Raw genomic sequence first — 22821 nt, forward strand, 5'->3', positions numbered from 1 at the left:
TGCCCACTGTGAAGCTGCAATACTGGACACTGTCTAAAGGAAAAACCACACCTTCTCCAGATTAAATTGATGCTCAGAAAGTCACTTACATACATCACTATATTCATTTACCTGCAAGATCTGATCAATATAAAAGAAGTCACTGAATGTCACTTTGCATGCCAGTGTTGCATTCTGCGCCTCCAAAACACTATATTTTCTTCATTTTCTTGTGGGTTTTTTTCCTCCTTTTTTTTCTCCCCATAACCATTATGTAACTAAGGTTTTCATTAGCAGGAAAAGTGAATCAAGCTTACAGTAATATTTCAGACTTTACATCATCCTTTTAGTTCCTTCAAGGCATTAAGAAGGGATCATATCACTTTGTTGCTGCGTCACAAGTCATTACTGAATCTGAAGGACTGATCAATCCATTACAGAGTCATTTGAATACTTATTTTATAAAACTTTATACTGTTACAATGAATCTGCAAAAGCCTTAAGAATGTAGAATTAAAAAGCAAGCATTTATTATAATGAGTCATATTTTCATATAGTACTTACCATAATTTTGTAATTTAATAATTTTATTTATGCAAATAAGGCCTCAGATGCTATTGCACTCAAGAAGTTAAACACTTGACATCTTTACTCCTTAAAATGCAACATTTTATGACGTCTAGATATGTTTATTAATTAGTGATTATTAACACCCAGTAAACAACATCATGTCTTGTAAAAACACAATCTTTCTTCACAGCATGAGGCTGAAATCTATTATTCACTGATTCCATATGCTGAAATACACTCAAATGATCACAAATGACCTTAAGCATTAGATAAATGTAAATGAGCACAGGGTAGAAAATGTGCTTTTGATTGATATCTAAAAGACCAGGTTTGAAGTCTTGACAAGGGATGAAATCTGAATCTCACACAAAGTATAGTGTAATTGGAAATCTAAAAAAATCTAAGCTTCTGGATGGACACAGCACACAGCCTCTCCTCTGCAGAGTGTCTGAGGCTGCTCACAAGAGGTGTTCAGAATATGGAACCTGAAAGACCATTCCTGGGATCCACATGGCCTTTGTCTACTTGGCAGGCTCTTATTAGGATGCAGAGATGTATCTCTAAGTTATATGCACACATACCCTAATGAAGGCAGAATTTTTCTAGCCCTAAGTGCTCACTTAAACGAACTTCTCTACACAGAATGGCTACATAGGCATAGGGTTAAATGACATGAATGATAGCCATTAAAATTGTATGGGTTTAACCCTCTGTGTGAGTAAGCTTATTCTGCACTAACACTTTGCCTTTCTCAGCCCTTTTTCAGCTTTACTTTTGTCAGTTTTAGAAGGACTGAGTGCCCTTCTGCACTGTGAGTCATCAAAAAAAAATTTTAGACACACAAGTAAGAGTGTACTTTGGGTACTTTGCTCTTGGGTAACCATTTTCTAATTCTTAACCTTATACCACGAATATGAAGTGCTTTATAATCTACTTTTAAAGTACTAGAAGAGATGAATACACTGTGCTTGGTTCCCATGCTCCCTTTCTGTCCTCACAGTGACAACACATTAATGATCACACAGACAGGATGACCAAAAAATCTCCCATGGATGCTCCAACAGGGGCTACCTCAGGGGCAAATGGGATTTGCTGCCACCCTGAATTCTCAGAGCTATTTAAAATGAAACCTGCCAGAGATTTAGATACATTCATACCAAATCTCATTTTCAGTACTACAGGTAGTGTTGACTCCGAAGCAGCCAAATTTCAACCGTACACTAAATCATAGGTTGAAGAGACATATTTAAAAAAAGATAAAAAGGAAAGAGAGGTTATGTCACCAAGGTTAGCCATACTGTATTTGCTAATTTTTTTTTAATACTTCTAAATTTCTGCCTTGCATCACTTACCTTCTTATATTATATAGGCACCTGTGTCAGCATCAGTAACACAGGTCACACTTTCACACTTTTGCATACATTTCACATCTACATTAATACAGAAGTACATGCAAGAATCAGTAAAAAATTTAGTAGAATCTTACCAGCTTGACACCTTCTTAGCCTTAAATACTCCAGCATTTTTGTTTCTTGTGATGATCTCATTTACATCTGTAGTATAATTGTTAAGAATTATCTACAAAACCAGAGCAACAATAAAAATAATAAACCCAACTCTTTTGCATTTCTAATGTCTTCATAACATTCTTATTTGTTTGTTCTTCTTTAATCTGTGCTGAGTCAATCTTTTTTCAGAAACATACATTTTATATTGCTACTCCAGCACATCAGCCATATATCTACACAGCAATTTGCTCTAGTTTCCTACCACTATTTACTTTTTCATTTAAGGAATTTATAGCCCTGTAGCTATAGAGGGAAGTGAAAAAAGATGTCCCATACCTCAGATATATTTAAAGGCACTTATTTAAAAATATAAGATTTAAAGCCATGGAGAACTGAAATTTTTTCACACAACCACTAAATGTTCAGTTTAGTTCATGCTGCTTTTCACCTTTCACTGAATCACTATACCCAGTGCAGAGGTAAGCTGAAGGCTTATGTATTTTGAGAACCTACCCACAAGACGCACACCTATGTTCCTGGTGAATCCAACACACAACAGGAGCACCTTAACCGATAGGCAAAGGAGTTTCCAGTCCATTTGCTTTCTTGAGAATGGTTTGGAACCACCTAAAAAAGAGTGCAAAGCAATAAATGCCTTTTTTCCCCCTCAGATACCACAACAGTACCTCAGCCTTGTGTCTCAGCTTCTTGTAGTTTGGAAGTTCATGTCACAAATTTGGGTTGCCATTCAGGCAGGTTAAAGCAAGGACTATCAAGGAAAAGTTTCTGGGGGAGCTGAGCCCAGTCATCTATGGCTAGAAAGACAATCTTCATAATCAACCATTTGTGGTTAGTGAGAAGGCACTGAAAGGAAAAGGTGTAGCAAGTAAGTGAAAACTATGAGAATATTAATTGTTACTCAGTGTGAATCTATACAGATCTGAATGGTTCACTTTCAAAGGTAAATAATTACCTTAAACAAACATTTTTGGTAAAGATGTAGAAGAGCCCTCTTTTTTATTTAAGGTATGGGAAATCTGAAGCTAATTAGGAGGATGTTTCTAGGTCCACAAAATATGTCAGAGCTATCAAAAGTGCTAAGAAAATGGAATATGAGAGTCAAGCAAATTTGAAATATCACTGATATATCTTTTTCTTTTATTTGATACATCTTTTTCTTTGCTTTGTTGAAATCACATAATTGGCCTTCCTAACAGAGTTGGTTATTTAAGAAAAGTTATTTCAGGAAAGCCTCTATCCAAACATGGGAAAAGACAACTGGTATTTTGTGAAGTCAAAAACTAGAAATGGAATGACAGAAAACTGGTTTAAACAAATGTCTGTAGTTTGGATGTGCCCTTTAAATCTTTTTCACAATATGAGGAGCAGCAAATGAATGGTCTATACCTGTACAGCAAAAGGAAGGCATAAATAACTTCATGAGCAAAGCATACTGCCTTTAAGTAGGGGCAGAAATAACATTGTTGATAAATTAGCTACACTGCACTTAAATTATATAACTGAGCAAAACTATTAATAATGGTTATAAACATGTTAACACTAGCTTTTAAAAATTATTTATGAGCCCATGTCTTTGGGCATTCAGGCTAAACATGACCCTTCTAACCTAAATTTCCCAGGACTGTTGAAAGATCCATACACTGTATTTTAATGGCCATTATAGTGCACTGCAACAATGTTTTGTATTATTGATGCTTTCAGACAGTAGTTCAAGTCACCAGTGCATGGTGTGAAACAGAGCTAAGGCAGAAAGTACACAGCTTCTCTGAAACAGGAGACAATTTTTACTAAAATGAACCTCATCCTTGGATATGGACATGTCAAAGTGAGTAAAGATACTTCCAGAGTTTTGAGGAAATAAAATTTGATGTTCCTGACTGACTTATGTCACAGATATTAGCTAAGTTGGAAAATTTGTATCTGAATGCATATCACCCATAGTTACAATGAGGGATGAATCTGATAACTTTGCCCACGTATATCTTTATTATTCTCTTGAAATGTCTATATTTTTAATCCTGATACTTTCCTTATTTAAATGATACTGAAAAAATTTAGATAAAACACACTAAATCAACAATAAAATTCTGAACAAGGTAGCAAAAGGAGTAACATCTGTCTTGATTTTATTGATTTTGCAATATAAATTATCTATTTAATCAATTAAAACCTGCTCATGATAAACAAAAGGAGTTAGAGTGAAGTCTTTTAAACGGTCTAGCAGCTCAAAACATAATGTCCTTTTAAAAACCTCCATAAACATCATACATAAGATCATTGATTAATATAAAATATAGCAATATATTTCACAGTGAGAGGGTTAGAATGACAACAATTATGTGAAATTGACTAATTCTTAAATTTTTTTAAATTTCTAACGTTTCAATAACGTCCTATTATAGATACTGAAAACATACAGAGTGAATACTTCATGTGGCAGTATGAAATGGAGACTAATAGGAAGCACATCAAAAATTAAAAGAAAAAACAAATCCTCAAAAGCTTGAGATTTCACAAAGCAAAGCTGTTAGTTATGCTCACTGAATAGTGATAGCAACAACAAAAACAACAATAATTATGATGATGTTGATAATACAAAGGCAGATTCTCAGATGCAATGCACTATTGCCAGGTCGATTTTCAATTACATTTCACTGATGTATTCATTTGTTTCTTAATGTGCTCATCTTGCCCATTAAGAATAATTAGCAGGCTTGCTTGGTGATTTCCTGGCTTCTGACAGGGATTTTTTTCTTTTTTTGTTGACAACCACTTTTACTTTTTGGAAAGTAATTTTTGGATATTATAGTATGACTGGCATGTAATTTAAGCTTCCTAAGAAATTTAAAGGGAAGATGTAAACAGTAATTTTAAAACAAGATTATTTTAATCTAAAATACCTACATAAGAAACATAATACTAGGCATTAACTATTCCTGAAGAGCAGAATCTAGAAAAGAAAACAGTATTTTATCCCACATTACCTTAATTTGGTATGCTAAACAATTAAAAAATACCATCTGTAATAATAAGAAAATTATTATATAGCAAAAATACATCATTTGTCATCAGTGGCACTTGGGCGAACGCCATTTCCAGTTACACCTAAAATTCTATACTGATTTCAGTGAGTCTGCTGTGGCTGAAACAGATCTAAATTTAGCCTAAACTTCTATTATAGCCAGTCACTATAGAAAAGAGTGCAAAAGAAAATTACCATAACATACATCATAAAATTACTACTGAAGTCCATAAACCATATAAAATGCAACATAAATTTTATTATGTGCACTTTCAAGAATACATTTCACCTACATGGTAAAGTTCTTAGCCTGCTGCACTTTGGCACCCTGCTAATATTAAGCCCATTGTAAAATCCAACACAATAAAAGCACTTTGAATGCTGAGCCTTCTGAGCACCAAATGTTAAAAAAGAAAAATAAATTCCTGTTAGAGCAGTCCACCAATCGCTTCTCTGAAAGGGATTCACTGTGTGAATACAGATGAAGACCTCTTGTAAGACTTTTGGGAACAGAAGACATTTCTAAAACATATTGTGAAAAACTAAGGTGTGATAATTAGATAATATTAACAGTATCTTTTTCAGGAATAAAAGCACTTTCATTTGTTTAATTCCAAAGACTGAGTGAATACTTTAGCACGCACCAATTTCCCTTGTTACAAAAGTCTTCTACATTTCAAAAAAGTTCAGGTATGTTTATGGAATCTGCTATGCAAGACATTTGCTGACTTGATGATTACTGAGCCCACCTGAAGCTTTTTTGTGGGTAAAATGACCTTTTGTTAAATACCTATGCTTCTACACAACATGAGTCTGTTTTTTTAGGCTAGTTTTGAAACACTTCTTTTTCTCCCACATTTTTGATCTTTATAATTACATGGAAGAAAGATTGGAAGGGGTGGTGCTGATTAAAATACACAGAATAATTAATACTTCCTCCTCAGGACACAAGTCTTAACACCCTAGAATTTAACAAAATAAGAATCCCTGGAACACAGGTGAGAACTTGCCTTTTCAAGAAAAAAAGAGATTTTTAGCAGGCTTACTTCAAGTCTTAACAGACATGATCTAGGATTGCCTGTTTTTAACATGAAATTGTTCAAGTGTTGTCCGCAGTTATAGTTACCTCAGTTACCTCAGAGAAAGTCTTTTTTAAAGGTAGTAGCTAAAATTATTGCACTGAAATGTCTCCTGCTTTAAGAGGCATCAGCAACTGCAATTTATTTAAGCCACAGATTAGTTTAACTCTTTTTTTTTTAACAAGTATTCACTATGTTAGCTCTCAAATACACACAAAACTCAAATAGAAATAATTCTGATGCTGCAGTGGGCAAAACCTGAAAAATTAGCCTGCCTTAAAATGTAAATGGAAAGATTATCAAGGAACAAAAGCAAATAGATATCTTCCTTTTTTCCCTCTCAATTTCTAAGAGCTATTAGTATTCACTGTATATATCTGTTCTTGTTCTGTGCTGATATTTAATGTGGCCACAAATTATGCTCACTCATTCTCTTGCTTAGCCCAAGTCCAGTTCAATTTTCTGAACTATATGTTCCTATTAGAAGGGCATAATAGCAATTTATTCTAATATAAGAAATACAATGAAATACTTTCTACAAGGGACAGAGGAGTTTTCCAGTCTTACATCAAGAGAAATAATGATAAATTGGTAATTGATTAAGCAGACTAAATGGGTAATTTGTAGGCAGTTATAACTTAGTAGCAACAATGAAACATTTCAACATACACTGGAAAAGCTCTGACAATATACGAATGCTGGGTATGTTTTAAGTATCTGAAAGTAGGAAAAAAACCCTAGCTCTTAGGCAAAACAGATACATGAAGGGGAGTTAATGATTTGATTCCCTGCTACACATCCTGTAACGCGCAGCATGCACACATGAATCTTCCAGCACTCAACCACAAGACAAATATTTACTACTGTACATGCTCTATACCAACATGTGCATTTTTAATTAATGGAGAAAATGTGGCATTTATTATGGGTGAAGCTGCTGGTCTGTTCAAGATATTCCACATCTGTTTTTTAATTACTTATGTGGGGACTTTTTCTTAATATGCCCCATGCTGTCTGTCTTTATATCGATTGTTACTCAGCCAGTAAAAAGGAAGGAGCACAACAAACCAGTTTTCTATCTGAATAAGGATACTTTTGATGGCCTTTTCATTTCCATCAGTTAACAGAACTTCTTTGACATCTGCAGAAATAGCAACCTGAAAAAAAGAGCACAGCAAACAATGAGCAAATATGCTTGTCTGTGTGGAAGTGAAGACAGGAGTGACAAGCCTTCAGTATCATGCTTCCTCACCTATTTCTCTGTAACAATCTTCAATCTTTTTTCATTTTATGTCTGCATTATTTTAATCATTCAATCAAATCAGTCAATACTTTTATCATTCCATTTGCGGGAGCCTCTATCTTGCTATCATTCTGTTCCGTAATTGCATTGTGACAGCCGATGATGGTATTCTGAGAGGCTTTCATTTGCGGGCTTCTGTTTATCTAGTAGAGCCATCATACAAGGCTGTCACTCTGCCTTTCAGCTTGCTTCTGTCTGACTGCCTGATGCCCTTCATATAACTTTGCATTGCAGGCAGATGGCTTTGTAAGGGTAATTTTTTTGTGAGCTTTGACATGCTCGCACATTGGGCTGTAACCTCGACACATTGTATAAGAGCGACAGGTTTGTCAAATGCCAATCAGTGTAACAATATGCTTTTATTTGTAGAGACATAAAAACTTGTCTAATGCACTGCACTGCTACATAATATCTCCTGAATACATGACTCAGAACCCAGAGAATGGTGAACGACTCTCCTGAATGGCCAATCTAATTCAAAAGAATCTAATTACCGAGAGCTCTGGATCATGTTTGTTGGTGTAATAATGCAGGCAAAACATTAGCAGCTATATCATGGTGCTCCAACTGTGATTCGCCAGGCTATTCCTGTATCTTAGCAAATGGGACTATAATCTGAAAAAAAAAAAAGCTTCGGCTATGGCAATGAAAGACAGACCGTACGTGGCCTGGAATGTCACAACAAAAGATATTGACTACACCGAGGTAAAATGTTTCTGCTCATCGAGGCAACCATAAAATCAATATGATACGAAAGCAAGTCAATCTAGAAGGTCTCTCAAGACTCTGCAGCTTGACCGCAGCTGAGGCTGTTGACAGTTCTCTGACCCAGCAGTTGGAGGCACTGGAACATTTTTCCTTTTGTTTCTTCCTCTGAATGGGATTGGAATTGAGAAAAGACCTACCATGAGACCAGCCAAGCATGTCATGCCACCCCCTAGCTCACACACAGCAAGGTCCCTGAAAGAGAGAAAGGAAATGGTAGAACCCATACAAATTAGATGAAAATGGTCAGAGAGACATATATGTTACAAGAACAAATTGCCATCTGCAGTAAGAACTGAGCTACCAGGAAGTTGTGGAGACATGACTAGGCTACCTCATGTCGTTTTGCGTTTTAAAAATAATTATGAAATAGAAAAGTCACAAAGCAGGCAAATCAGTGGGGGTTCCCTCATTAGCGTTCAGAGCAACATTACCACCGCTGAGCTGAAAAATCTGAGAAGGTTCCCTTTTTTCCCTTGTCAATGGCTCTGTCTTTTAGAACTAAACTAGCTAGAGTAGCGAAAGATAATTGTTAGGAAAGGATAACAATGTTAATCCACATTCATTCTTGCAAAAACAGCTAGAGAAGTAAATGGGGAAATTAATATTATTTATATATCTCTCCATATAGTTATGCCTAAAAGCCTTTTTATATTAAAAAGAGAGAAGTTTTAAAGCAAGCTGTATACCACAAAATAATTACACCCGAAGAAATCCGATCCTTCAATTAGCACTTAAAACTGCAAGTGACCTACAAACAATGCTGTTATGAACAACGATGGGAACAGCAAACGGTTAAGCCTCAGAAAACTAAACGAAGTTAGTGTCAAGAGCCTAAACTGAGCCTGATCAAAGGGCTGAATACATGGTCTAAAAGGCTGCTTTTAACTTAGACCATACTGTGCTGTTATTAAGACGCGCATGTGAAATATAATTTGGCGCAGAGAGTGTGCCGGATGGGAGCTTGCAGGGGGAGCCATAAAGAATGTCCTCCAGAGCCATGGCCTGCCCCAGGAGGGGAGGAGGGAGGGATGCTGACCCCGCACCGAAACTGTGTGAAGCAGCGTCTGGGGCAAGGCAGAGCCTCAGTTTAGGAACATGCTGCTTTATAACAAAATCTGCGGCAACTGTTACAGTTGGCAGCAGCATTCCCATTGAGACACCTCTGACAGGCAGAAAATGGAATTTTAGCTAAACTGGTTGGTTGGGGTTTGGTTTTGTGGGGCTGGTGTTTTTTTGGGGGTTTTTTTTTTTTTGGTTGCTTTTGTTTTGGTGCACCTTTTCTTCTCCCCTAAAACATGAACAGCTGAAAGTCTATTTTTATCTGAAAGGGTCACCTCCCTACTCACTCAACATTGATATTTAGGAAGAGCATCTAGGATGCCATATCAGTATCAGTATACAGATGCTGATATTTTGTTCACTGAGGTGAGTGGACTATGCTGTATAACTGTATAATAATGCTCGCTGTCTGGACAGGTTAGATTTCTTTTTCTTAGACACCACAAATTTTATTTGAAAAAAGTCAAGTTGTCCTATTTAATCAAAATGAGACGAAAGAAAGACATAGTTTGGAGGAACAAGCTGTATGTAAACCCAATAAGAATATAAAACAAATACGGGAAATTTGCAATTTGGATTTTTAAACAGAATGATTATAGGTTTTTCCTCAAATAAGTTTTAGTTTTTCTATACCAAGTGTATTATATATATTAAAAGTATATACATATGGTTATATATAAGACTTGCAAGGCACTTACTCCTTTATAATAATCATACTTACTGAAATAAACACAGAAAGTATCCAGTGTGAGGCTTCCAGCGCATTTTGAACCAAATTTCTATGTACATAGCATATGAGCACACACATATACACAAAAATATTTATGCATACAAAATTTATTTCACTGTAAAGTTCCCTTACTAACAAATTTCAAAAGTTGTATCTGTTTCTCAGGCAATCTTTAGTGACATTTATAAATGAGAATAAAATAAGAAACTCTACTCTGGGAGTACTGGCAGAAGGGCATAATCCGGAGAAATCAGGATGTGAAACCGCCCATTTACTGCATGGAAGTTTGACTGATCGTTGTCTCTGAGGATCACAGCTTGCATACCCAAACTAGGAAAATGCCGTCTGAGTGAGCAGCACTGGGAGGTTTGCTGTCAGGAGCCCTGGAGAACAAGCAGAGCACATGAGCACGGGGCCGGAAAGCAAAGTGCTACAGGGACATCACTACAGCAGCAGAAGTCACACAACCAACCTGGGAGGAAGGAGCAGCCAGATCAGGTGTATGAGCTGCCTCCTCTAATGGGCCAGGCTGTGTTCAGCTGATGGATGGGGTAGGAATGAGGCTTTATGGACCAGGGCACACTTCGGTGCCACATCTTTGATTACAGACAGGAGTCTGAGCAAGTTGCTCATTTGGTACAAGGGGCAGGGACTTACAGTTTGGTCTTTCTGATTTTACCAACACCATATTTACACAAACTGGGATTTTGTATACTCCAAGCTGGTTTACTTGGTATTAGCCTTACACCCTTGCACAGAACATAATTTGCACCTCCAAATGCATTGTTATAATGGCTTTTCTTGCACACTATTCATCCTCCAGACAATGAAACTTCAAGGGTTTCCAAGTGCAAATCTCAGTGTACTCAGGAGGAAAGAAAGTGGATGCAGGATGGATTTTATATTTAGATGTTACTACTGGAGCCTTGATAACTGTCTTCTATAAGTTTAGAAAATGTGAAAAAACCCAAAACTGAATAAGGATGTCTCAAAACTGTTTCACAACGCATAAATACAGGTGCAAATTCCCCTTACTATACGCAGTGATTTTTATGTATTTTATCAGATAATATTTTGCTTGCTTTTCCAACGGATGTCAGTTTAAAGAATATCTTATTTTTCCTGACCTTCACAATCAGCACTGATCGATTGGAGCTTCACTTTTGTTTCCCAAAAATCAAAGTGAAATAAAACGCCTTGAGTGGAAATCAAAAGTCTTTGACATATAGCAGAAAGCTTGCTGTGCAATATTAGTACCCAAAGGCAGCTCAGAATTCTTTGTTAAGAGCAACATGCTTTCACCTTGAACATTTTAAATTTAATCTGAAGACTTAAATCATAGCAATCTTTACCATGCAGATACAATAAAACTAAGAGATTGGAAAATATCTTTTCATGTTTAACTCTGTACCTGAATATTTCATTATGCTTTAGGCAGTAGTAAGCCAGCACTTCTTCAGAGGGCCAGAGACCTATAAAACAAAGATATTTGCCTTCTTAGAACATATTTTTTCTGGTCTAAAATAATATTTGAATGCATATTACCATTTACAGACGTCTACCCACTGTTTTATTTTCTATATTTGCCATAATAGCATGGAATAAAGAAAAATAAAAAGAAGACCTATGATTTAAGCATTGGAATTGAGTATTTCATAGGTTTCATCACAACTAATGATCAGAAATTTATAGATACATGCACACACACATAAACATACACATATATCTACACATATACATGGATAATCAAGACTTTAAAAGTCATATAAAATTTAATTCACTTGGGCATTCAAATGAACAACAACCTGTTTGTATCAGGCCAGATTCAAGGCCAAATTTGCCTTGTAGCCTGTTTCTAACAGGAGACAGGAGCCCTCTCATTTTTCATTAGCTACATCATCATCATCATACTACAGTCACTCCTTTTCTTTCCAGTTTCTTTTTATTTAGCTCCTTTTTCTCTTACTTTTTGTTAGGTCAGGCATCAGTCTGACTGTAAGGGAGACTGACCAGCAGCACATGCTAAGGACAAATCCAGGACTAGGGCAATAAAAGTGTGATTTTTAGTTGTGGCTCAAGAAGTTCAGAAGAAGGAGAAGAGAAAATAAAAGTGCTAAGTTCTGCTTAACAGGCACTGAAGGATTTTTGTGGTTGTTCTGCTGGCAAACTTTCCAGAGCTGCACCAGGAAGCATCACAGTTTCACCCTGCTGTATAAAGAAACCCCTCTTCTCTCATTTTATACTTGCTCTCCCTGCCATTTTCATTTGAATTCCCCTAGCTGTCCTACAGAAATAGCCAGGAGCAATTGCACTTTCTTCACCTAATCTGTATTATTCATTAATTCATTAGCTTCCATCATAAAACTTACACTGGTCATAATCAACACTGACAACTACTTGGAGGCTTCCATGTAAATTTATTCCTTCAAAACCAGTCTCTCATGAAACTGTCTGTTTTGCCAGACCAGTTTCCCACCTGACTGGAATGTCCAGCTGAAGTGCTGTGGCCCACGGAGAGGGCAGCAAAGATCCTGTGTGCCTGACATGCTCTCCTGCAGGCACCAGACTTCATTGCTGGAGGGAGCCTGAGGAAAACAGACTCATACTCAGGAACTCGAGTTACGTTTGCAAATGTTCCCAAAGTTAAAGGAGGAAGTATCAAAGGCATATGCAGCCAAATTATCATTGTATGTGTTTTTCATCTGTGGTTGCTTAGCAATGAAAAACCATGTTTACATGTCTGTCCACACGTAAAATCCAGAGTCAGCTTCCTCCCCTCCACCAAGACATGACATTGAGAAATGAGACACAAACTTCATATTATGAACTATAGACATTTCAACAGTTCCAGCAAACTTATTTGACATGCAGAGCGTCTTTTAAGTATTTCTACACAAGTAAGTTGAATTCCATGCAGTTAACTATGCGTATCCCTTAGACCACTTCTACCAAATTTTTGTTCTTAAGGCTAAATTTAACAGAACCAGAAGTTTGGGAGGAAAACTGTCATCCTTTAAATCACTTAAAGCCTGATTAAAACCATCATCAATATAATTCTTCCTTTCCATCCAGTAAGTATTCTGAACTACCCTTACTCATAGTGAGAATTAATGAAAATTTAAAGATGTCTTGACTGCATGCAGATGAAGCAAAAGCTAAGACAGGATTTGTCCAAAACCCTGCATATAACTTTTGTATTACAAAGATATTTAAGGGGCAAAAAACCCCAGACTGATGATACATATGTATGACAAAACCACTAATGCAATACTTGTATTTGTCCTGTTTATGACAGTTCCGTCTGATTAGGTGGTTTTGAATGTGCTATTTTACTTAGATTTCCTAAGGGTTAAAATAAAATATTCACACAAGACTACCCATTCTTTAGTGAAACATACACTAAGAATTGTACAGGGTTTTTCATCTCCCTTTGAGCATTACAATGCTTTTGAGCATTGAAATACGCTAAAATGACAGATTTTGCAATAAATATAATAACTGTTTAAATATTTTAGTGTATAACATAAAGAATGTTTCAGTTTGCAGTGACTGGTGTATACTCAAGCAATAAAAGTGGTTTTTTAATATTTAGTGAAGACACGGCTAATTTAATACCATTTATAATACTTACATCTCACATTACAAAAACCCTCACACCCACAAACATAAAAAACTGAAACCCTTTTTATAGCAAACTTCTAGCCTGAGTGAATTTTAAAAATACTTGTCAATTGTAGCAAACATTCTTTAACATCTGACTTTTCAGTATCTTCAGTCAAATGTCTCTCACTTTTCTGCAGTTATTATTGAGAGCACTTTGAATGGTGTCACTGAATCTTTTCTGAGGGGTCACCATTCCTTCCCCTGCTACCATTACAATGTTGATACTGGCTGGAACTGCAGGTGTATCAGATAGCTCCGTGCTGAGAGAAGGGTAAAGCACGTTTGCAAAGACAATGCTCTTCTTTAGGCAGATGCCAGCAACACACACAGCTCTCCTTCCCGCTGCCTTCCCCCACAGGGAAGGAAGGATCACCTCAGCAATGGTATAAGCATCTGGAAGCTAAAGAAGCAGGAGTCAGGAGGTCTTGCATAAACAAGTCTCAAGTGTGGAAGTGCTCCCAGCTAAGCCAAGCAGCCAGAAGCCAGAATACCTGCGTTAATTTTAGTAAAAGGAAAAGCTTCTCGTGCTTGAACAGGTAGGTAAGCCTCTTTACCTTCAAAACAGGGATAAGCTTAAAGATCCATGTGGAGGAGTTTGCATTCTGTCTTCTTCCTCCTCACTCTGACCTACATTCTCCAACACAATGACCTACATTTTGAAGTTGCAAGTATAAGAAAGATAGTTCTGCTTCTGTTAGAAAACATACAGCTGTAATGCAGAAATGCAAAGTTCCTGTGAATTAACAACTACCACTATGTTGTGAAAAGCATAATGTATTTCCTGCAAACACATACATATGGATATGGATTAAGTTTCCTATGAACACGCTTTAAGTAATTCTTTCATATTTAAAATAAAATTATTCTCATTTTGATTTCTGAATTTGATTATAAATATACAACATTGGATGCTACCTATTTGCATGTACAATTACTTACATGTTAGTAAACTATTTACGGATGGATAGGCAAAAGAATATCAAAAGACCCCCAAATGGTGCTTGTATTTTCAAGGCTAGAAATATTCTACAAGACCTAGACAGAGGGGCTAAAAAATCTCTCTGAATGATGAAACAGACAGAAACAAGAGTTTCTTTTTGCAAAAATAAATATTTTGTGACGTATACTGAAGGTTTTAAAACTCTTTATCACATTGATAAGTACACCGTGAAAACAGAGGATAATTGCCAGAAAGCATTGGAATCTCTATTGAAACATACGAAAAAATTAAGTTGCATTGGTGCTCATAGGAGACCCTCAAGAATGGGCATGTCTGAAGACACAGGACAGAGACAGAGCGCATGTCTGCTCACATTCCAACTCTTGACAAATATCCTTTCACCACTAGGATGGAGCAGGATTTTCACTACAAATGCCATAAGAAAGATGATATCTACTTCCAGACAGATTTATGATACTTATTACAGTAGAAGGAGTAGAAAAACATTATCACTAAATTGTATGACAGTGGATAGAGAAATGCTACAAATACATCAGAGCCATACAAAATGCAGGCATTTCTACAGCACTTACCACCCTATCATAAAATGTCACCCCAGTAATGGAGTCTACCTCACAAGAACTTGATGATATCATTAATTTCTACTGTCCCAAGTTTGCATATTGGGAACCAAAATAAGAGACACATTAAGTTATTTAGACACACAGAATGAAATAATAGGAAGGCCAAGAAAAATAACCCAAGTAATGCTTACACCATGAGGTATGATGTAACCAAATAAAGGCACCCAAACTCTTCCTACAGAGGAACAACACTAAAAAAATCATAATAATGGAAAGAAACATAACTTAAGTTGGTTTTATCACTTTCATAGTGCTTGCTATCGGAAAGTGTCAGGTCTCTCTCTGCACTAGTCATGGCACAACAGTTTCTTAAAGCAACCTTCAAACCACATGACTAAGCCACGTGCAGACAGCCTTCTGAGGATGTTGTGCTTTAACCATCAGCTGGAGCACCACTAGTCCAAAGCTACACAAAGCCTGTGCTTCTTCTGCAACAAATCTAAAAATGCTGAGTACTCTATGTAGTACAGAAGATTGTCTACCAGAAATAAATTATCCAGTATTTAAAAAAAAAAAAAAAAAAGTTTCTCTTTCTGTTGCTTTTCCCCACATATTTTAAAGAATGCTGTCAACCCCTGGATAACAAATACTGAGATCTGATGTGAAGCTCTTAAAGAACATCATGGCAGTAGAAAAGAATTTTGAGATGTGTATTTTTAAGAAAGCCACCTGACTATTGGAGCTATTATGTCTCAGCAGTGCTCCACAGGTCCAAAGAACTCACAGTTCTTTGTAGCTACTGCTCACGTTAGCTGGGATAGTGCAAGATTAGTGGAACTCTGCTCTACTGTCTGCCAACACTGAACACAAGAAACATAGGGGCAACTGGAGGTGACAGGTGAGCTGTCCCTGGAAGCTCTGAGTAGGAGGTATAAAGCTGTCCTACAAGTATTTAACTCATGCTAGGAGATTAAGAAGTTACTTTTGAAGCTAAACCAAATTAAAAGTATTTTCACATTTCCCTAGCACTTCACACAGCCCCATGTACAGACGGCTGATCTCAACATTCAAATTTTGTCTTTTATTTGCACTATTAAACTATGAGATGTCTTCCTATTCATTTGAAGTCTCAAGTAAATTTTGTACAAATTCTATCTTAACCCTCAAAAGCAAAGACAATTTAAATTTGAAAAGTCAGTCATTTTCCCCGTATGAATATACTCAAAAAGATCTTTTTTCTAGTATGTCCTGATTCTTGATTACATGAAATCACCTTATTTGCTTTAATAGTCATCAAAGTGAGAGGGAAAAAAAGCATTTTTGGGCTAAGCGATGAATAATGTCTCAAAGGTCGTACCAACAACTGCACTGAGCAAGGATGAACTGTTTTCTGACCTTAAGTAAGGCACTTTTTATCCCTCCACACGGAGACACATGGTTAGTGGAGAGCAGAAAAATCTTTAGCACTACAATAGACTGTGCAGAGGTGTTAAATTAATGGCCTGTCCGGACAGGCAATTATTCGCCATCACCTCTGCTAAAAGACTGTAGAGTAGATGGAAAATCCCCAAAACTAAGGTAATTTACTGGAAAAGGCTATTCTAGGAATATAACATAAGTAATTCTAGGAATTTAAAACAAGGTTCTTCCATTCTTAGAGCATTGTAGCACTGTCACAACCCTAATTTTACAGTATCAAACCTTATTTTCTATATGTGACTGTATTCAAGTCACATTGGAAGGTAAGTTTGATCATTTTATCCTGGTTAGTTTTTCTATGGATCACCACCACCATGCACAGCAAGAAGCATGGTACATCTGCTGAGGGTCCTGGAGAAGTAAGAGAGCAGATCAAAATCAATGTTCAACAGCACAGCACTTCGGAGCAAATTTCAAAAGTAAGCTCTAACCAATATTATGAGTCCTTCTGTCAGTGGAGCACTAAACTTCACATCCAAGTCAAAGCTAAAACATGAAGTTATGAACAGCACAGTTAAGACTAGATACCAAGTGGATGCACAGTGTATGTCTGCCAAATACATCTTGGTAGTAACATATAACATGGGTGTTCTGACTTGAGTAATTGCTTAAGTAAAGACTACCTGCAAATAATTTCACTACTGTAGTTGGCATAGCTCTCAAAAACATTTCTAGCTCTAAACTTTCTTCAAACTCCATACCTCAATCCCCTTTGCAATATAATTTTACCATAAAAAATGTTGTTCAGTTTAGTCAGGAAGTGAAGATTTTATTTTCATTCACTTGTTCACACAGCATGCAAAATGTGACACAGATGAAAGGACAATCAGTCATCCCTGCTACCTAAGATCCTACCTAAAGTGTATTGAATCAAAAAACATAAACACACATAATAAGGCCCTAATACTACAAATATTCTTTTTTTAGATACCATAAAATGCATGTATGAAGAAGTGGAAAAATTTAATAGAAAATAACTTCCATAATAATCCAGACAACAAACCCGGTCACTTTAGTAAAATGAAGAAATGGAGGGAATTGGTAAGCAAGGAAAAAACCCACTGACAAAACCCCATGTTGTTTCACTCTGTTTTCAGTACACAAAATGTTAAGTTTACACCCATCTACAGCAGAAGCAGATAAAAGAAGGGTCACCATTGCCAAGTTAGTTGCAGATGTTGTGCCTGGAACTGTAAAATTATTTACTCCAAAACTGAATTTGAGAGCAGATTTTCAAAAGGAGAACAGCTACTAAGTACTGTGCCCCTCTGGTCATTTGACCACCTCAAATGCCAGCATCTTTAAGAGGTAACATATTTTGAAAGCCCAGTTGTCTAATCTGAGGCTTTCCATTCTAAAATTTACCCCAAGAGTATTTACAAGTGAGTAACTTCAGCAATAAATGCACACAGTATGAAAAAGGAAAATTATTTAATAGCCTTTACAGTAGCACCTTATATCTGTGCCTTACTGCACCTGGCTTTTGCAGATGGCAAACCACCTTTTAAGTCCAGTGAAGAGGAGTAATTTGAGGCAGGGAGAATGGCTAGCTTACTTTTCCACAGCAGGAATGCTGTAAGTGAGTTTGAAAAGGTACAAGAACATCAGAAAAAAATAGAAGCGAATATAAAGAGAAACATTTTTTCCCTATGCACATACATTTTGTAGAACCTCTTGTCTCTCTTCCAATCTAAAGCAGAATTCATGATATTCAGATCATTGAAAAATATGTATAAGCACCGGCTGAGATCTTCAGCCTAGGCAAAATGGCCTCAGCACTGTATCTCTCACTTTCATTCTCATTATTATTCATGACTAGGAGGGAAACATGATGGTCTGCAATCTGCAAATTTCTTTTAGAGCACAAACTTAAGAAGCTCGGTGGAACTGATGTGGAAATACAGTAACAAGTCAAAGCTGTAAATGTACACATATCCCTTCCATAAGAAAAATTGGCCAACTGTACAAATCTACTGGTATGATTGTCTTTAACATCTTTTTCAAATGAATGAATTTGTGGGGTGTGTGTGTGTTTTTACCTAGTTTTCAAATAGTTATTAAAAATTAAACAACACTGGAACAAACCTTTTGTGATTATAGCCTTCATTCTCCTGCAAAAAACTGGATCTATAAATTTATGTACCATTGTAGATGTAAATTACAAAATTTTATATTCAACTATATTAAAACATCTATTCCAAAAATGATTACCAGTTGTGAAAAGCAGACAGGCTTATCACTTGCTGTCAGTTGTTCATGTCTAGTTAAGCAATAATGTGCTAAAACTGCTCTTTTGTTTTGTGTAAGAATTTTGGCAATAGAAGAAATGAACACTCGTTTAATAAAAACTCAGGCTGCTTTTTGCTTTGATGGAGGAAGCAGCTGCCTGTTTTCATTTGCTGCAGAGCAGCAAAACCCATCAATATAATAAGCAGCTTAGATGCATCCATCCACAGCATCTGTAAGGATATAGGGCTATTCGCTCAAAACCAATCCTTGGTTTAATTTTAACAAAGATGTGTCTGACATATTTGAAAATGCATTATAATAGGGTTTTGAAATACTAGCATTTTCTCTTTTCTTTTTAAATACTTTCCACAGATTTTGAAAGGCAAGTATACATACTGGAGTGATAGAAACGATAAAACAAATATTACTATAGCAAACAGCAGAACTAGCCTAAAAATGCAAAGATGGGACATTAGGAGATGCCTTCTGGTTCACAGACTCTCCTGTCCCTTGAAAATACAGAAAAATAGTGTGTCAATCTTTTCAATGAAGGGTTTTTTTCACCATAACCTAGAGCAGAGAAAGATACTAGAAATACATATTACAGACTAAACCCCTGCAAAGATCATAGATACATTATACAAATATATTTCCCAAGATATACTTTTCCTTCCCTGCCTTATGCTTTGTTAAAAGTAAATAGATTAATGCTCATTTCCAAAGATATTTATCAAATTATTTTCTACTATTGCCTGAAAGTAATACAATTGCTATTAAATTCCAACAGTGTGAGTTTGTCCCAAGCGACAACTTCTAATTGCAATAAAAAAATTTTAATTAGAAGCAGAGTTCTAGGACATTCATACATAATTACAAAAACAGGAAGGGAGAGATAAAAGACTATCTGAGATAGAAACCACAAAACTCTATTTTCACTCTAAAAATGTGATACGACACATTTATATTATTAAAAAAATCTTAAGACATTATTATTATTTTAGTGCTGTTCGGCTTTCTAAGACCTTTCTAAGCTGAGCTTTTAGATGATTTGCACATTAACTGAGAAGTCAGATAACTCTTAATCCTCCTCTTTTTCAGATCCAATAATGGATAAGGGAGCATCTTAGCATGATCAACTAGCAATCTGCCCAGCCTGAGTGGTAGTACACCTGAATTTAGGATTAGTTATCCGGTTTTCATATCTGATTTAAATGAGCACTCATTCTGAGAAGAGTAGAAAAAGAATATTCAAATGATATTTGAACTGTACCATTTAAATACATAACAATAAACCTGGAGTGCATACATATTTATTTGCTTCACAAACAAGAAACTAAATAGAAAAAGGAAGATTTTAAAGAACCATGTCCAGGCAAATAGTTGGATAGCTCAATTAAATAACTGCCTTTTTCCAGTATTCACAATAGCTTGTAGATACAATCAACCATATCTCAGCTCTAGCCTTGTTGCTCTATTCTGTCAATTCCAGTATCCTAGTTTCACTTTGTCTATAGATGAAGCGAGGAAACTAGTTGGGGGGTTTTTTGTGTTGTTTCGGGGGTTTTTTTTCTGTAGGGTTTTGTGGTTGTTTTGGGTTTGGTTGGTTGGTTTGTTTTGGGGTTTAGAGATACATCAGAGGTAGAGAGAAGGTAAAAACTTCACATTGGTGATTAACATTGGTTACTAATATTGCTTATCTTCCTCAAGTATCTGATAGTGAACATGGAAGTTTGTGTAACTGCCTATGCACTCTTATGTAATGCTCAAGATAAAGAAAGTGGAATTTATTTGGGCAATTCTGCTTGTGTTCAGAAGTAGTGTCTAGAGCTTGGATTTCTTCTGTTTGGTTTGTGATTTGTTGTTTGGTTCTTTCCCATCAAATTAACTAAACAAAGACAATACCTTTTTGGTCCCAACAGCTTCTGACTCATTTTTTTCTCCTTTATCAAACTCCACCATTCTACACAGTTAACCAAACTACTAGAAAAGTGTCTGTTCTGTACAGCCAGGAGATATAAATTGGGTAAAAGTCAAAATAATAATTGCATGCACAGTTCAGTTTGAAGGCTTTGGACAATATTTGTCTAACAAAACAGTGTATCTTAGTACTCTGAATTTCACATACTGGCAAAGGGTGACCATGCATCCTTCACATTCTTAGATGAATTCATTAGGTCCCTGTATACAAAAGGCCTTGATTCTTTCTCCTGGGGTAATTTCAACTGGTGCTAAGTGTGCAATTGTCAAAAGTTTACACTACTGACAACCATCTTGCAGCAGGTGCCCAAAATCTCCCTACATCACTAAACCTTGTTTTCTTCTTTCACATGGAATAAGATTTGTAACGAGTTCTGTAAGTGAGAATGCTGCACAAAGATGAACCAGACTTCTCATCTATTTATGGATCCATATTCCATATGAATTTAGACTGTAAGAGTTAAGGCAAATCTATATCAAAGGAAAATATTTACCTTTTTTTTCTGAAAGGCCAAGGATTTCAGGGTCCTCCAGGTCCTTCCAGGTGAGGTTTGACATATATTCACAGGGCAACAAAAGAGAACTTGCACTACCATTGTTCATAGCTGGTTTTGCCTGAACAGGTTGCAAGAACCACAGCTGTTGATCTGGCACTTTTCATGACCATTAAATACAATGGGTCAGATCTTCAGCTGGTATTATGCCTGTGTATCCCAGCTAATGAACCAGCCTTAAATTTAAAATATGCGTGGTCTTTCTCAGAAAAAAAGTAGCCTTTATTATATTAGCATATGTTAGTGCTTTGGATCATTTTGTAGAGTCAAATCCAAGGGTAACCTTATCAGGAAATCAGTGTTTCAGTGGGTAATGGTAACGGAGGATACAAAAGTGATAAGAGTAGAATTTAGTCCTCAAAGTAGCCTGACATATTTTCCCCAATTACTTTCACATTTCCACGTTACTGTAATAAACCATGACCTAACTGACCACATTTTTATTTTACAAGGCGTAGAAATGCAGACCGGGGCTACAAGAATTCTGCTGAAAAACATTGTAGAGATGTATAAAAACTTACATTTCTACACTCTGATACAGAAGTGCTCTTGTATGAAGAACAATGTGCTTTGACTAAAATACATAGCTTAGGGACTTAACGCCATTTTTCAGTGTTGAGAGAACGTATTTCAGAACATCCAGTGGTTTGAGTCTCAGAAACAAAGGAACAAAAGCAAAGCAAATCATTACACTCAATTTAATTAAATGAAAGCATGAAAAAGCCTATAAGCTAACCTCGTAACAATATGCTTATGTTTATTGTTAGTATGTCAGGAAAAAGAATTGATCAAATTTTGAAGTAAGAGAGCACACATCCTCTGACTTCAGGAATTGCTCAGTCATATGCCAGCACAGAAATTGGGCCCCATCTTTGATACTGCAATTTGAGTGGGAAACCTGTCCCTTGTGTCCTACATAACATTCCATGGTGACCACAGACCTTGGGCAACCCTAGGGCTTTCTCTAGGCCATTTTATGCTTTGAGGTGGTTTTTTACTAATGGCAAAGCCAATACAGTAAGTCATCCATTTCTACAGCATTTCTTGCACCTTGAAACACTATGTTAAATCTCATGCCAAACTTCCATATTAGCAGGTAGACTCTTCAATACCTAGTTTATGTTTTTATTTAATGAGTTTTGAGCTCAGACTTCACAAATGGAGAGGCATGTGTATAATCTTCTGAAATTCAAACTTTTCTGCTAAGGTTTAAGTATGTTGTGACACACTATTTTCATACAGCTCTTCATCAATAGAGTAATAATGCTGCAATAATAAGGAAAGGCACTTTTTTTTTTTTTAAAGGCGTTGTATAACACCATTATAGTAATTAGCAGTTAACAACTAATTTTAGCA

At 36.2% G+C, this 22821-nt stretch overlaps 1 protein-coding gene across 3 annotated transcripts in view; it reads right to left on the minus strand.

The window, feature by feature from the left end:
• CAMKMT (calmodulin-lysine N-methyltransferase) overlaps nt 1-22821 on the minus strand; it is a 217913-nt gene that overhangs the window by 33768 nt on the left and 161324 nt on the right. For all 3 annotated transcript variants that reach the window (XM_048297104.1, XM_048297106.1, XM_048297105.1), the window contains exons 4-7: nt 11451-11511; nt 8388-8442; nt 7273-7336; nt 2036-2102 (exon numbers count right to left, since the gene is read on the minus strand). In XM_048297104.1, coding sequence (XP_048153061.1) covers nt 2036-2102; nt 7273-7336; nt 8388-8442; nt 11451-11511 — 247 coding nt within the window. The remainder of the gene's footprint in view (nt 1-2035; nt 2103-7272; nt 7337-8387; nt 8443-11450; nt 11512-22821) is intronic.

This window comes from Corvus hawaiiensis, chromosome 3, assembly GCF_020740725.1.
Source record: "Corvus hawaiiensis isolate bCorHaw1 chromosome 3, bCorHaw1.pri.cur, whole genome shotgun sequence".
NCBI lineage: Eukaryota > Metazoa > Chordata > Aves > Passeriformes > Corvidae > Corvus > Corvus hawaiiensis.